Source organism: Sminthopsis crassicaudata, chromosome 6 (assembly GCF_048593235.1).
Source record: "Sminthopsis crassicaudata isolate SCR6 chromosome 6, ASM4859323v1, whole genome shotgun sequence".
Lineage (NCBI taxonomy): Eukaryota > Metazoa > Chordata > Mammalia > Dasyuromorphia > Dasyuridae > Sminthopsis > Sminthopsis crassicaudata.
The window spans coordinates 68859850-68876865 of NC_133622.1; the positions used below are offsets into that span (position 1 = coordinate 68859850).

Genomic DNA, 17016 nt, shown 5'->3' on the forward strand with positions numbered 1-17016 from the left:
GGGATGTACTAAATTGCTTCCCCCCCTCCCCAGTTTGTTACAAGGGGCAGTCCTCTGGTATAAGAAATAGGTAAGGGATATATCTGAAAATGAAAATTTTATTTTATCTTTTTATCAGGGGAGAGCACAAATGCAGACCCTCACTATCACAAATTATGCAGTTAAGTTTCCTGAATTTAGGGAAACAGAAGTGTAATGGGTAATTCTTACCCTGGGGAAACTACCTTTGTGATCATGGAATTACCCCGGCCAGGTAAGCATGAAATGAAGGTTTTGTCTCTGTGTGTGTGTATGTTTGTGTGTGTATGTGTGTGTGTGTGTGTGTGTGTGTGTGTGTGTGTGTGTATACTTTATTTTTATAGACTACAAAAATGGAAAGGGTCAAAAAATTAAGGATTTGTCAATCATCAATATGATGTATAGGGAAAGGAGCTAAGTTAATTATATAGTAAGAGGGAAACAAATGGTCATATGAAGAACAAAGATAAGATCTAAGGAGTAATGTTAAAAAATTAGGAGGGCTTCACCTGGAAGATTTATCAGAAGACATGGACAGGAAATGGCATTTTTATATGAACTGTTTGCTTTATCACTGGGGAGGAACTGTATTAATGAAATCACAGATCACTGAACAAGTACAACATTTATTTCTTATTTTGTGCTATTTTGAAAATATATTTTGAAAAATGCCTTGAAAATAAGGCATTACATTTTCTCTCTTAAAAAAAAAAAAGCTGTCTTTATACTATGTATCATCATTAACATGTTATCACTAGACTAAAATCTAAGTTTCTGTTGCTATGTGACGTTGGGTAAGTCATGAGTCCCATTTTTCTCATCAAGGATGCAGCCAGACAACTCAATGGATACAGCTCTGGTCCTGGAGTCAGGAAAACCTGAATTCAAATCCAGTCTCAGACAACTCCCAACTTTGTCATCTTGGTAAAGTCACTTAAGAAACCTCTGCCTGCTTCAGTTTTCCTAAGTGAAAAGTGGGCATAAATATAGTATCAAATTTCTAGGTTTATCATAGAGATTAAATAAGATAAGATTAATAAAGTTCTTAGCACAGTACCAGGCACATAGTAGGCCTTTAAAAATGCTTATTCCCTGCCTCTTTCATTTCCATGAAATGGGATAACGTGCTGTCTTGTTATGGTTACATCTGTCGTTCTCACACAGTTGTAAAGATCAAGTGAGAGACTGTAAGAAGCTTCATTAATATGCAAGATGTCATTTGTTTATAAATATTATTAATAATTGGCCTCCTGGCACCTATTATAGACACATTTTTCAAGGAGTTTCTTGAGGAAATCCCCCAAAGGAAAGAAAGATACAGGATAAAAACTAACAGGGATAGATGAATCATGCTAGAGCTTTGTAAGGATGGGGAAGTCACAGGCATGTTAATAGGCACTAGGGAAACAGGGAGATATTTGATTAGGGTATGGCTGTAAAATTATAACATATCAACATAACATTATTGTACAGTAAGAAATTATGAATGAAGAACTCAGAGAAACATAAAATGATTTGAATAAATTGATGCAAGACAAAACATGAAGAATCAACAGAAAGATATACTAAATGATTACAACAGTATAAATAAAGAAAAAATCATAAAAAGGAAGACAGATAAAATTCATTGAAGTTTTTGGAGATCTCAGAGACAAGACATATCTTGTCTCATACAGCAGAGAGGTAGGGAGCTACTAAAATAGAATATTGTATGAATTGAAAACAAAATTTCTGTTTGAGGCTTATCTGAGAGCAGAAACTCATTTTTATCTTTCTGTGTCAAGTATCTACAATATAGTGGGTGTATAATCAAGGCTTCTTGAATTTAATTGATTCATCCAGTCCAACTCCTTAAGTTTATAGATAAGAGAATGACACCTATAATCTCCTTTTCTTTTGTGTGGGAGAGGGAGGGAATGTAGAGAGGAGGGTGTGTAGAGAGATAGGAAAAATGTTGAAATAAAGACAAAAAACATCAATAAAATATTTGGGAAAAAAAAGTTAGTTTGTCAAGCTGTGTGATTTTTGAAGTTGCTCTTTTCCAAGAGAAATTACCTAGAAAACCCTTTCTATTACATTAGAATTTCAATATTATTTGAGAGACAATGTTTCTAAAATTACTGCAAAGGATGAAGTCTTTTTAAGGAGTGAGATAGGAGAATCAAAGTCTGCTCCCTGAAGAAGATGTGCCTTAATCTGAAACTTTCTGCCCAGCACAATTACAGATGCAGGATGATTAGTTTAAAAAAAAAAAAAAAAAGCTTAGTCTGTTTCATTGAAAATACAATAAAGAATAGAAGAAAAAAGTATTGAATTACTTAGAATTAAGAAACTTCTGCCAGCATAAATTTCCTCAGATTGAGGACAGAAACTCTCAAACACAAATATTATGCTTGGAAAGAAATATAAAGGATTCTTTCAAAAGGTGTATTTCCCCAAGGAGGCTGTCCTATAAGTACTAAATTTTTCCTAAACAGACACTCCCTTTCTGTGAACTGATAACGTTTCCTCAGAATAAAATACTGAGAACAGAAAGCTCAGACAATAATTTTTCATTTTTATATATGGCCTTGCTTTACTTTTTAATCTAAAAAGAAGCAATTTATAAACTCCATCTAAAAAGTAAACTTTTTGGAACAACAGAGAACAACTCCACATTTTATACTCTATTTTTGAGTCTTAGGACAAAATTAAATTAGTTCCCCGATGGACCAAAGAAAATGGGTGTACTGACAGAATCTTGTTTCACTATATTTGGTGCTAAGAGGCCTGAGATTTATCTGCGGCAGCTTGGGTCAATTACTTAAGTGGTATAGACCCCAGTTTCTTGTTTATAGATTGAAGGAGTTGGACTGGATAATCCAATTATATTTAAGAAAACATCAATCACACCCCTACTCTGTTCTGGTTCTTGTCACACAAAGACAAAAATGAAACTGTTCTTGTCCTAAATTCTTTATCATCTCTTTAAGGTTCTTATCAGCTAAATTCTATGGATTTATGAACTCTGGATTTGGAATCTGGAAACTCATAAACTCCCTGATCTTGTTTCTACATCTATGCAATGGATCCAATAATACTTATCCTACCTTCTTTCATGTGTTGTTGCAGTGATAGTCCTTTGAAGTACTATATATTGGTAAGTTATTTTATCATTAATAATATTGTTAAACTATGCCTTATGGCTGGTAGACTCGAAAGCCAAATCAACTTTGAAGAAAAAAAATTATCAATCATTTCTAAATATAAAAACAAATTATTATTTATATCATAGGTCTGAACTAAATTAAGGAAGAGATAAGCTCTAGACCTGTGATTAAATAGGTATAGAGAGATTCAGGTGAGTAAATTCCCTTGACCAATGCAGGTCAAAACCTTCTCTACAACTTATAGTCTTAAGAGGGTTGCCTAGAGTACCAGAGACATACTTTCTCAGGGTCATGTAGCCAGTGTTTCAGAAGCTAGTCATGAATCTTGATCTAGGTTTTCTAGATCAGCTCTTTTTCTATTTTACCACAGTGCCTTAGAATTAAACTGTTAGCAAAACATGAAAGTTTTAAATACTACATAGAAAACTTTATGAAGTTTCTGATATTCATGTTCAGGATGGGATGGATAATGGTAAGTTCCTGACATTATTAACAAAAAGATGTCTAGAACAAAACAAAAACAAAAATCTACTTAACTTGAAAGTGTGCAAGAATTAAAGTCATTAAAAAGATCATGAAAATAACATGATTTTTATAGAATTAACACATTTTCCTAGGTTTAAGATAGCAAGAAAAACATCATTCATTAATATAATCATATTAATGATTATGATGTATTATAAAATTATATAATGATCATATAATTATACAATTATGTATTATAATTTATAGCTACAAACTTATGTATTAATTTAAAATTTATCTGGAGCAAAAGTTCTCAACCTGATATCCATGAGACTGTTTTTTAAAATAAATTTTGACACCTGTATTTCAATATATTTGGCTTCCTTTGTAATCCTATGTATTTTATTTTATGCATTAAAACCCAAAAAGAGTCCCCATAGGATCCATGACACAAAAATGATTAAGAATTTCTAGTCTAGAGAATAAGTAAGTTTGAAGGTATATTAAAGAGATGATTTGCTTTAAATGACCTGTAGAACATACCTGTTTCATGAATTGAAACAATTTATGAAAGGGTATGCAAGTCCTGCAGGATAGGTCCATCCAAATGGGTTGCAATCTGCATCACTGAATAGGATACTTATGGGATTGAGAACTCAGTCAAATTTTCTAAATCTATTACATGAATATGGGTTCTCTATTTTTTCCATTCAAAATTAAGATACAGAGCTTGTCGAGGCATAGTTTTTTCTTGATCCAGGACCAGAAGATCAGTTTGATAGCCTACATTAATATCCTTAGCTAGATAGGATAGGACAATGAAAAAAAATTCCCAAATCCTCCTGTTTAATTAAAGTTTAATTTCAAACTCTGAAAGTAAGTTTATTTTAAGTTTTGCTTGATCAGAGTTATTTCCACTTGAATGTGAGGAAAGGAGCTTGACTCTTAGATACAATTGAGAATCCTTGAGAATTCAAACATACTTGATTTATAGAATGTTTATTCTGTTAATGGTGGCCTTCTGACAGATTGTAAACAATATAAAACAGAATTTACAAGTTAAGTAAACTAAAGATTAGCTGAGGTTAAAAGTGTTAAACAGCCAATGGTATAGTCTCATGTTACTATAACAGTAATAATCCTCAAAAATATCAAAGTAATAAGAGAAATGTTAAAGTGATTCATGATATTTACCTTCCATGGAGCTTACTAAGCTCAGTCAGCTTGGAAATTTCTTGAGTTAACAGATTCTCCATGAAAACAGTCAGATCCAAGCATTCAAGCCTAGAGTTTTAGCCTGAGCACTTTAACTAACTGAACACAATGATTCAGAAGAGGGGAGCAGAGAGAGAATGAACCTCCAAACTAGCAACCCAATTCATGGCCTTGCAAATCTGATAAACAGCAATGGGGAACTGTAATGGAAAGCAAAGCAAAAGTGAGAGGCCTATAGAACACCTAAATGAAAGGTTATACTCTTCCTGAGCTTACAGAATTACATTTATTTGCAGAAAGGAAAACTAAAAGGGAGACCGGGGTGGAGCTGCTCTACAAAGACTTGGGTGGTCAAGGTCCCAGGGATCACTTGGTTTAAAGATGGAATCCAAAAAGGCCCAAAGAGGGAAATTAGCAGCAGGTAATTTAGCAGCAAAGTCTGGAAATTCAACCCAGATCTTTCAAGTTTCATTCAAACCACACAGACCTGTGAAGCAGCCAGGTGGATAGAGTGGGCCTGGAGTTGGGCACACTCACCTTCCTGAGTTCAAATCTGGCTTCAGACTCTTACTAGTTGTGTGACCCTAAAGGAATCACTTAATAATAACCTCAGTTTCCTCCTCTGTAAAATGAACTAGAAAGGGAAATGGCAAATCACTAGAGAGGGAAATTACACAACTTGAACACCTGAATAACAAGACATATACCATACTAGAAGCCGCCTCCTGCTTTGTAACCACACTTCCAGCTTTCAGTTAATTCATGGGTACAGCAGACTTGGGGAAAAAAGTTATAAAAAGCACAAACAGATTGGGGGAAGTGACTCAGGCAAGACTCCCTCACAATTAGGGGCTGGCAGAGCAAAATATTCGCTAGCATTGACTCAATATTTTTTCCCTTTCTTATTTAAAAAGTTCACTAGCTGGAGATTCACTAGGGGGAACAAGTATATTGTTTAAAAATATAAATACTTCTGGGAGTGTTATATATCAGTCTTTCATAGAATAGGGTAAATTTACTTAGACTGTGCTTTAAAGACAGGATGAAATTAACTGTGCTGAAAGAATGGGAGTAAGAAGGGAAAAAGGGAGAAAATATTTATTAAGCACCTGCTAAGTACCATAAAATCTTATTTGATCCTTAGAACAATCTCTGAAAGTGCTATTATGATCCCCATTTTGTAGATGAAGAAATAGAAGTTAAATGATTTCTCCAGAGTCAGGCAGTAAGTCAGTATCTAAGGCTGGAATTAAACTTAAGGCATTTCTGACTCCAAAGAGCTATACCTGTTGTACCTAAAGTCCTCAACCTTACTTCAGACTTTTTGGGGTAGAATGAACTTAGATAGATAACACATAGTGGGGGAGGGGGTTAGATAGCATAGATACAGACCTGGAGAAAGGAAGAGGGAGGATATCAAAAATCTCATTTATTTCAAAACTAGCTTGGAAAAGGCTCTAAGCCTTGAAATTAGAGAGTGATTTTCTTGCTCTTCTTTCTTTTTCTTTTATTGCTCCCAGGACTCCAGTCTTGGACCAGTACTGCTGATGCTAAATTTTAGCTTCATCTTAACTTAGCCTGATCACCTGAGCTCTCTCCCAGAGGCTAGGCGGTACCAATGAATAGGATACTGGACCTGGAGTCAGGAAGAATTCAAATTCTGTCTCAGCTAGACCTGAATGAGTAACCTAACCTCCTTTACCCCTAATTTCCACATCTGTAAAATGGGGATAATAATAATAATAGCACCCCCTTCATAAGATTGTAATAAGCATCAAATGAGATATTTAAAATGCTTACTATTATTAAGAACAAGTTAAGGTAACTAACTCTGGGGATAGATACTAGTCTTGGGACACAGACCAGATTTTGAGTCCTGCCTCTAAAATTTACTAGGTAAAAATATGATCTTGGGCAAGTGATTTAACCCTTGATCAGTCTCAGCTTCTTGATGGGGACAAGAATAGCACCTACTCAGGGTTGTGAGTATTAAATGAACTGATATATATGAAATACTTTATACACTATAAAGAGGTAAATAAGTGTTAACTTGTTTTTTAAATTTCTCATTATACATGTACATTCATTTTATTTTTAAAAAACACATTTTCTTATGAATCATGTTGGAAGAGAAAAATCAGAACAAAAGGAAAAAAGCCATGATAGAAAAAAATAAAAGAAAAAGAAAAGTGAATATAGCATGTGTTGATTTACATTCATTCTTCATAGTTCTCTCTTTGGATGCAGATGGCATTTTCTATCCAAAGTTTATTAGGATTGCCTTGGATCTAAGTCTTAACATATTATTGTTATTATTATTTCAGTAGGGCAGAGGATTAAATAGGATTAAACTTTTTCCACTCGTGACTCCTTTGTGCCTGAGAAATTTTTACATGACCTTGGGTATATAGGTCTATAAAGTAGGTATACAAATCAAACATTTACTAAATATAAATCTTAATTTTGTGACTTCCACATTCAATTACATGATCTGATATGGGCTCATGACCCACAGTATAAGAAACTTTGAAGTAAAAAAATCATTGAGCTGTGGATGTTTAATCAAAAAGAGAGGACTTTTAGGGGGAGGAAGGAGTAAGAATTGTAGAATACACCTGTCTTCATGTGTCTAAAGGATTATGATGAGGGCTAAGAGGTCACTTGCCCAATAGTGTGAACTATACAGACTGGCTGAACCTGAAGAACAATAGTCATTCTAAAAGTCGTTCCCTCTCACTAGAGATCTTAACCTCACTAGAGATTTTTGCCCCCATTCTCTCTCTCTCTCTCTTTTTTAAATTATAGCTTTTTATTTACAAAACATAAGCATGGGTAGTTTTTCAATATTGACCCTTGCAAAACCTTCTGTCCCAACTTTTCTCTTCCTTTCCCCCCACATCTTCCCCTAGATGACAGGTAGTCCAATGCATGTTAAATATGCTTAACCCCATGTTAAGGCAATTGAAGAAGAGAGTTCAGTTCAGGTTGAGGATCTTTCCAATGCCAAAAATTCTTTGAAATACACTTTTGTGGACCGAGTTAACATTGGAAAGACATTTATAAACTTGTTTCTATTTGAAGGGAAAATGAGGGAATTTCAGAGGGAAAAATGAGCAACTTAAAAAGTTAGGTTTGGAATCTGAGTCAATAATCAGACTAAGTTGTAGGCTTTCTGCATGATTCTGAAACAGAACTAGAAGCCCAATTTGATAAGTAATCTAAAAGGTAGTGCAGTTCCTCTCTATGATTCCTATTGGTAGCAGAGCTATGAAGAAAGAGCAAACTTATAAGATACACAAATTTTGGTTAGGGCTTCTGTTGTGAACCCCTTTTGGGAATTAAGTGAAGCCTATGGACCCCTTTTCAGAAATGGTTTTAAATGAATAAAATAACATCAAAAATAGAATCATGAAGAAAAAGAATTATACTGAAATAGAGTTATGAAAAAAATTTAAACAAGTTGAAACATCTCCAGATTAATAACTCTAATCTAGTATAACATCCTCACTTGACAGATTATTAGATATCAAACACTGTGGAATAGAAGATGTCATTGCAAGAGATGTAAAATGCTTGGAGAGAACAGGACAAAAGAAACCAGGTCCAATCCCCTTGCAATTGTTTCTAGCATCCCCAAGGACTTGCTGATTATGTTAAAGTAATGGGTAAGTAGCCTTTCTGTTCTAAATCTGTGCTTTAATCATTCAATCTCCAAATCTGGCTTCATTTTGCTTCCTTCCTTCCTTCTCCCCAATTTGGACTGTTTGGAAGTAGAAACAAACCTTGCCTTTCTTTTTAAACAATACTCAATACTTTGCCAGCATTATCTTCTCACTTGATGTTTAAGGTCTAAACAAATCCACTCAGGAAAGGAAAGAATGATAGATATTTGTCAGTCTTGCTAATTGTTCAATAGGTAGATAGGATTTCTTTCTTCTAGATGGAACTGGGAAAAAGAGAGTATCTCAAAAGGAAAGATGACATTAAATAAGATACCTATCAATGCTGGGATGGATTTATTTTGGGTCTTTAAAACACAGATTCCTAATCTGTGAAAAGTCCTCTCTTCATTGTAGAAAACAAATAAATTCCTTTCTACTTTTAGGACCACATATTTTGAACTGGAAGGAACTTTTTAATTTTCTAGACCAATGGCCACAGAGTAATACAAGTTAAGGAAAGTTAGCTCCATACCCAGGCCACAAGAATTCAAATTTAGCTCTTCTGATTGAGGCTAACACCCATTCTACTATACTATTATTATTAAGGCCATCCTCCAGTGCTGGAATCCTTCTTTTTTAACCTTAGGCCATGGCCCTTTTTTCTTTTCACTTGAAGCTTAGGTATCATTTTCTTTTCTTTTTACAAATTTTTTTTTATTATAAACTTTTTATATATAAAATATATGCATGGGTAATTTTTCAACATTGACCCTTGCAAAACATTCTGTTCCAAATTTTCTCCTCCTTCCCACCCTCCCCTAGAGGGCAGGCAGCCCCATACATGTTAAATATGTTAAAGTATATGTTAAATATAACATATGTATACATATTTATACAGTTAGCTTACTGCACAAGAAAGATCAGATTTAGAAAGAAGGTAAAAATAACCTGAGTAGAAAAACAAAAATGCAAGCAAACAATAACAGAAAGAGTGCAAATGCTATGTTGTGGTCCACACTCATTCCCAGTGTTCTTTCTCTGGGTGTAGCTGGTTCTGTTCATTACAGATCAATTGGAACTGATTTGGATTGAGGTACCATTTTCTACATGAAGTCTTTTTGAATTAATTGTGCAGGATCACCTACTGCTATTGCTATATGGGTACAAGGACTTTACATTGGAAATTTATAGTTTCCTGAAACTTAGCTAGTTCAGCATTTCATGCAATTCCATATTAAACTCTGATCATGCATTAGTCCTGGTGTCCAGAGAAATCTGAGATTACTCAATGGTTCTTACTGGAAGTCACCATCACTAACTGTATAAATATGTATACATATGTTATATTTAACATATACTTTAACATATTTAACATGTATGGGACTGCCTGCCCTCTAGGGGAGGGTGGGAAGGAGGAGAAAATTTGGAACAGAATGTTTTGCAAGGGTCAATGTTGAAAAATTACCCATGCATATGTTTTATATATAAAAAGTTTATAATAAAAAAAATTTGTAAAAAGAAAAGAAAATGATACCGTCATCTTCCTCAAAATAAGCTTGGGTCTATAAGCACTTGGTCCTCTTGACTTTGTACTTTCACCCTTTCCTCCCTTTCCCTGGTCTGTACAGAATCCATCCTAGTTCTGTTGGCTCATATGACTTTTGATGATTATGGAAGCTACCAACTCTCTTCCTTTGAGTGAAATGGAGGAGCACCAGGTCTTAACATTTTCCTTACAACTCTCTCCTAAAGTCCTCTGGGTCTTACTATTTCTGTCTTAACAGACTCCTGACATTATTATCTGCCTTATTGATGTAACCCAAGGACCTCTGACCTTTGTCATTTACCATCCTGCTGAACCTTTAGGACTTTCTAGGCAGGTGTCAAATCAATCAATAAACATTTATTTAGTGTCCACAACATGTGCTATACACATTGCTAAACTATAGGGATACAAAAAGAGACAAAAGACAATCTCTGATCTCAAGAAGTTTACAATTTTATAATTTAACAAGTGGCAGATTATATGAAGTGTTGGATCTGGAATCAAGAAGCTTGGAATTCAAATCCTGCCTCAGAAGCTTATTAGCCATGTGATTGTAACCTTTTAATCTCTGTCTATCTCAGTTTGTTCATCTATAAAATTGGGGGGGGAGGGAATAACAACCTACATCTCAAAATAAAATTGTGAGGATAAAAATGAAATAATATTTGTAAAGCTTTTTGCAAACTTTAAAGCCATGTAAGTGCTATTACTATGTTGTTGTTGTTGCTGGCTCTCCTAGTTACAATGTGGGCTTGAGAGCAGATTTTTCTTTCTGTATCCTCAGCACTCAGCATAGTGTTTGGCATTTAAAATGCCTTTCCATGCCTTCATTTAGACCTTGTATTTTATGAAGTGCCATGAAATGTTCAGGTAAAAAGGTACTTAAATTTACAGTTTATTTATTATCAATTCCAAAATTGATACTGTAAATTTAGATCATCCTTAAAAAATGAGTTTTTGATCACAAAATATAGACACACATCAATAAAAAAAAAAAAAAGAAAATATCAAATGATACTCCCTCCATTCAACATACACAACAGTTGTAAATCTCTCATCAGGCAATTTTTCTACCTCTGCTAATTCCAAGCATAGTTTGTTAAGAAAAGGGGAAAGGAGGGGCAGAACTGGGTTTCTATGATAGAGGCAGAAGAATTACAGTTGTTGCAATTTCTTCCTAATTAAAAAAAAAAAAAAAGTATGATTTTCCAAATATCATCTGGAAAAAAAATAAGCTGCCCATGGTGGGTAGAGAGAAAGCCCTCCATAATGTGTAGCAGCATTATGGTATAGTAGTCCCCACAATAAGGAATGAACCCTGAGTTCCATCACCTGCTGGTCCTGTGATCTTGGAGAAGGTCACTCAGTCTTGGTTTCCTCTCAGTTAAAATGGGGATAATCAGACTTGCACTATTTAGGTTAAAGAGTTATCTGTGAAGATAAAATGAGATCCTGCCAAAATGCTTTTCTCTCTGGTTCCTCCAGCTAGGCTCCCTGTGTCCCTGTTTTTGGATTGGCCATCCTCCAGTGCTTAAGAGTTCTTCCATCTTAACCTCAGCTCAGGTCTCTCTTTTCCTTTTACTGGCAGCTCACACACTATTCTCCCCCCCCCCACCCCCCACCCCCCCCCCCCCCCCGCTGGGGTTAAGTGACTTGCCCAGGGTCACACAGCTAGGAAGTGTTAAGTGTCTGAGATCACATTTGAACTCAGGTCCTCCTGAATTCAAGGTTGGTGCTCTATCCACTGCACCACCTGGCTACTATTTTCTACATGAAGCCTTTTGAATTGCTAGTGCAGATCCTTCCAAACTATCCTGGATCATTATGAATTCCTTGAGAGCAGGGTACGGTCTTTTGCTTCTTTTGGTATCCTTAGCACACAGCATAGTTCCTGCTCATAGCAGTGTTTAATAAATGTTTGACTGATTCGTTATATTTAACTACTTTGCCTACATATGCACTTATTAAGTTTATCTTTATGCTGTATTTATATTTTACATGAACTTCTCCAACTCCTTTTAATTAGGGATTGCTTCATACTTTTATTCCTGTGATTAAGTATAGTATTTAACACATGGCAGGTAAATAGTAAATACTTATTATCTGAAGTGTTTTATAAGTAGCAAATTATTAATATATTATATATTACACATATCATATTATATATTGTATATTAACATGATGTGATATATAACATAATTGATATGTCATTATTATTAATCCAATGGGATTATAATAAAAAATTAAAAGAAAAAATTGGGGTTCTGTACCCAACATGGACAGAATACATGTGAATATACCAGCCAGGATACTACATTTAAGGATTCTTGCTTTTATATGTGTGTGTGTGTGTGTGTGTGTGTATGTATGTATGTACATATATATATATGTATATATATACATATATATATGTATATATGTATAAATATACATACACACACATATAGTGTTGAGATTACAGTTCTAGATAGAAAATACACTTTTGGGTTTACCTCTGTTGTAAAGCATCTCTTCTCTAGTACCTACCAGACTTTGGCTAGGACATTCAATACTTGCAGAACTAGATACCCATGAATGCATTGAATCAGACATGCTCTAAGAAGCAGACTGTGAAACTACCATGGGGCCAGGATGTCAGGGAAGAACCACAGAGCTGTGGAAGCCCCCCAATATTCCATACCTTGCTGGAAAAGTACAAAAGAAAATTTGCACAAAAAATGATTTACACTTACAGACACAGTTAACACAAGCCTTATGAGCCTTACAAGCCTTACAAGCCCATGAGGGCCTAGGATCCTTTAATCTTTTTTAAAAAAACATATGAATGTGGTTAAGGAAGAAATAGGTTTTGCATGACTTCATATATGTAATGGGTATCACATTTCTTGCCTTCTCAATGGGGAGGAGTGGTAAGGAGAATTTGGCAATATAAATGTGTATACATAGATACACACACACACACACATATGTGTGTGCTTTTTAATCTATCTGTTTAAAAAGTATGCATATTCTACAATCAGGCAAGATGGCAAAGCAAGGCTGGTCTCAGTGAAAGGAAGATTCTGCCTTAACATATATTAGTTATGTGAGCCTGGGGAAGAAATTAACCTCTCAGTGGTCTTCAAACTTTTTAAATAAGGGTTCAGTTCACTGTCCCTCAAACTGTTGGAGGCCAGACTACATTAAAAACAAAAACTCACATTCTGTCTCCGCCCCTCAGCCCATTTGCCATAACCCTTCGGGCAGCATAAACGTCCTCAGTGGGCCATAGTTTGAGAACCATGCCCATATACCTATGGACCACAAATTACATCACTCACACCTTGGATGACTTGAGGGAAACAAGGGTAGGACACAACACCAAAACAGCCCAACAAATCACCAGAGAGCAGCACAATCATCATAAAAGAACAAGCTGAAACTAAGATCTTAAATCAAGGTAATCAAAACACTGGCTTTGAGGCTCAAGTTCAGACTCTGCTATTTATTAACTGACCTTCAACAAACCACTTCCCCACTTTTTCTACAGAAAAAAAGGAGTTAGATCATTTCGAAGCTCCCTTTCGGCTCTCAAATGTCATGATCCAATCAAGTTCCTGAAATCACCAACTGGAAGGATGCCAGTATTGTGAACTCAGACGTGGCCAAAGTTGATTACTCTAATGTATTCTTTCCTAGTTAAACCAGCAGAATGTCTACTACTGAGTCCATCTTTTTAAAATCTCAAAGTGTCGAGAAAAGGAGAATACCATACGGCTTCCAGGCTGCTAGGATGTTCCTACAATCGCGTTTCTACCCTTAGGAGCTAGTTTCTCAGTGACCACTTTAATGCTCAATTCGATAACGTTTCAGGAGCATCTCCAACTACTTAGAGTAGCTTGCCAGGCAAACGAATGAGTTAGGAAGATTCTAAGGACATCCTTAAGTAGCTAAACTCAGATAAGGCTTTTTGTTTCTTTGCTTAAGAAAGTCGGTTTAAGGAAACTAAAGATTCCTTCCCTCTTTTTCACCTCTCAGCCCAGAGTTTCCTACAGTGCTGTGGTGCCGTAGTAGGAAATGACCACATCAGTTCCTTTCTAGCTCTTCCTTTCCCCTGGAAACAAAAGGGCTTTTGATGCCTGCTGCTGTTGTTACCTAGAACGAGGGTGAACCCTAACCGTGTCAATCTGTCTCCCCCCGGATACGAGCCGGTGGGGGATTTCTCATCGGAAGCGCTGCGTTCAAGGCATAAGGGCGAATACTTTATCCAAACCACTTGTCATCCTGGGCAACATCCCCCACATTTGGGGCGCCTGATGGGCATGGGACAGAATACCCGGAGAAGATAAAAATAAATAAATAAAGGATGTTCCGCTTCGCAGCGCCCTCCCTCAATGCACCAAGGTTAGCCAACCTGTGAGGCGCGGAGGGCCCCTGGGACTGGGCATCTGCGGCCGCTAGTCCAACGCCGAAGAGCAGGTGGCTCACTTCCCCTGGCTCCCCTCTCCCCCTCCCCCCGCCATGGATCCCGGCCAGTCTAGTCCCTGCCTTACCAGCCAGTCCCCCGCCACCGCCTCCATCTCCTCCGTGGCCCTTCCTCCTCTGCAGGATGAAATAAGGGTTGGCTCTCTCCGCAATCCACAGGGCGTTCGCCAGCAGCACCTCCTCCGGGTTCAGCCACATGCTCCCGGGCCCCTCGGACACACAAAGGGCGCACGGGTGCGGGCTGTGCCTCAGAGCATGCACGCACCCAGCGCGCTCCGCTCCTCCGCGGTCCTCGAAGCCCACCTCCCCGCAGGGCTCCAGCCGCCGAGACTCCTCAGAGCCCTTCCAGACTGGAAGCAGCGGCAGCGGCAGCTGGAGGAAGAAAAGAAGGAGGAGCAGCCGCGGGAGGAGGAGGAGGAGGAGGCGAAAGAGGAGGAGGAGGTGGAGGAGGAAGTGATTGCGGCCGCAGCGCCGGGATCGGGATCCGGATCCGCAGCCGAGCCGGGCTGCGGACCTCTCCGACTGAACCAGGCAGGGCAGTGACAGCTCGAGAGGAGGAAGGAGTCCGTTTTCCCCGGCGCTCGCTCCCAGGCCGGGGGGCGGGGGCAGTTTAGAGAGCTGAGGCGTCCCCCCGGCGGTCTCCCCTCCCGCCCCTCAGAGGCAGGCAGCAGGCCAGCGGCCCCACACTTCTGGCTGCATTTTCGCTCGCGGACTCCAAGTCGGAGCGCTCCCCTCCGGGGCCCAGCGCTCCCCTCCGGGGCTCCCGGCACGGCTCGGCTCCCGGCTCCCCCAACGAGACGCTCCGGCTCTCCGCGGGATAAACCACGCAAAGCCCCTCATCCGCAGCCAGCCGCGAGCTCACCATGCCGGGAGAACGGCTCCCGTGCCTCTCACGCCGTCCGCGGGGGCCGAGCGCCGCTCCCGCAGTCCGCCGGCTGGGGCTGCCTCCGGGCCCCGGCGTGGCGAGCACGCAGCCCCACGCCCATCCTACTCCGGCGGCTGGGATGCGGCGAACGAGCCGGGCCCTTTAAGGAGTATCCCCTAAGGAGACAGCGCCACCTCCTCTCCCCAGGAAATGTATTTCGAGGTTCCAGCCCCTGCGAGGGGTGCGCGCCTGGGTACCCAGAAGATCCTTCCCCGTCAAAGTCACTGTTTTTGTTTACCGAACCCCAAGGGGCCGGTCACGCGCTCGGCTTGTCATCCCCATTAACCCCTCCCTTCCCCGTTCCAGGCTCGTTAAAGTGGCCCAAGCTAAAAGCATTACATCACTTCTTTCCTCGACCTGGCTGCTCTAGGAGTGCAACATGGGAATTTGGAAGTGGCCCAAAAGATGAGACACGTTCCTGGCTACAGCCTTTCATCTTGGACTTAGGGCACTGCGGTCTTTCAGGGAGACCGGGCAAAATCCAAAGCCGTAGATGCATTTAAAAAAGCAATAAATTAAAAACACACTGGAAACTCCCCTTAGATGTCAGAGGCTGTCCGCGGTAATCCTGTAGCTAATTTCCCTCCCTCTCCTCAAGCCACCTTTTAATTCAATACAGCAAACACCCCTCGGCTATTCGTAAGCAAAGGATTTATGGATAAGGAGAAAGTCCCATTTAGCTTTCTTTCTTTTTTCATATTAAAGGTTTTTATTTTCAAACATACGCATGGATAATTTTTCTGCAGGGACCCTTGCAAAACCTTCCTCCCCTCCCCCCAGATAGCAAGTAATCCAAAATATGTTAAACATGCGCTACCTATTTAGCTTTCAGTGAACAGACCATTCCCTTAAAGTCCACTTTTTAATACTTTTCCTCCCACCTGGGAGGAAATAGCAACAGTGTGCTCTACTCTATTTCTGAAAATCATTATGAGCTGGAAGTAATCAGGTCCTGGTGATTATTTTTTTTGTAAATCTTATTATCACTTTTTTTTTTTTTCCTCAAAAAAATCATCCGGGGATTTTTTTTTTTTTTTTTTTGGCCCACCAATTTACAGATCTTTATTTTAATTTTTTTTATAATAGCTTTTTATTTTTTCTGTAAAAACAGTTTTCAGCATTCACCTTTGCAAAACCTTGTGTTCCCAATTTTTCTCCCTCCTTCTCCCTCCTCCTTCCCCTGGACAGCAAGCAATCCAATATAAGTAAACGTGTGCACTTCTAAACATATTTTCATATTCGGTATAGTGCATAAGAAAAATCAGAAATCTTCATTTAAAAAAAAATCCACGAATTTCTACTATTTTACAATCATATCAAGTGAACATATATATATATATTTATATATATATATATTTATTCTGGATGTCACATTATCTCTGCTCTCATAGTCTCCCAATTCAGTAGAATGTAAACGCTTTGAAGTCAAAAACCAACTCAATTTTGTCTTTCCCAGGCACTAAGATGTAAATTATAAAACCTGCCTTTAAAGTCCAGAGGATCAGGGGTTTCAAATTGGAGACTTAACAGCTATTGGACTTTGAAAAAATCTTTTAAACTCTTTAAGCCTCA

At 38.2% G+C, this 17016-nt stretch overlaps 1 protein-coding gene and 1 pseudogene across 1 annotated transcript in view; both read right to left on the minus strand.

Moving 5' to 3' along the window:
- Positions 1–15128, minus strand: part of TBC1D9 (TBC1 domain family member 9) — a 118259-nt gene extending 103131 nt beyond the window's left edge. The window contains exon 1 of the mRNA XM_074275706.1: positions 14588–15128. Coding sequence (XP_074131807.1) covers positions 14588–14717 — 130 coding nt within the window. The 5' untranslated portion in view covers positions 14718–15128. The remainder of the gene's footprint in view (positions 1–14587) is intronic.
- On the minus strand, positions 116–261 carry LOC141548118 (U1 spliceosomal RNA; annotated as a pseudogene).
- Positions 15129–17016: the final 1888 nt, after the last annotated feature.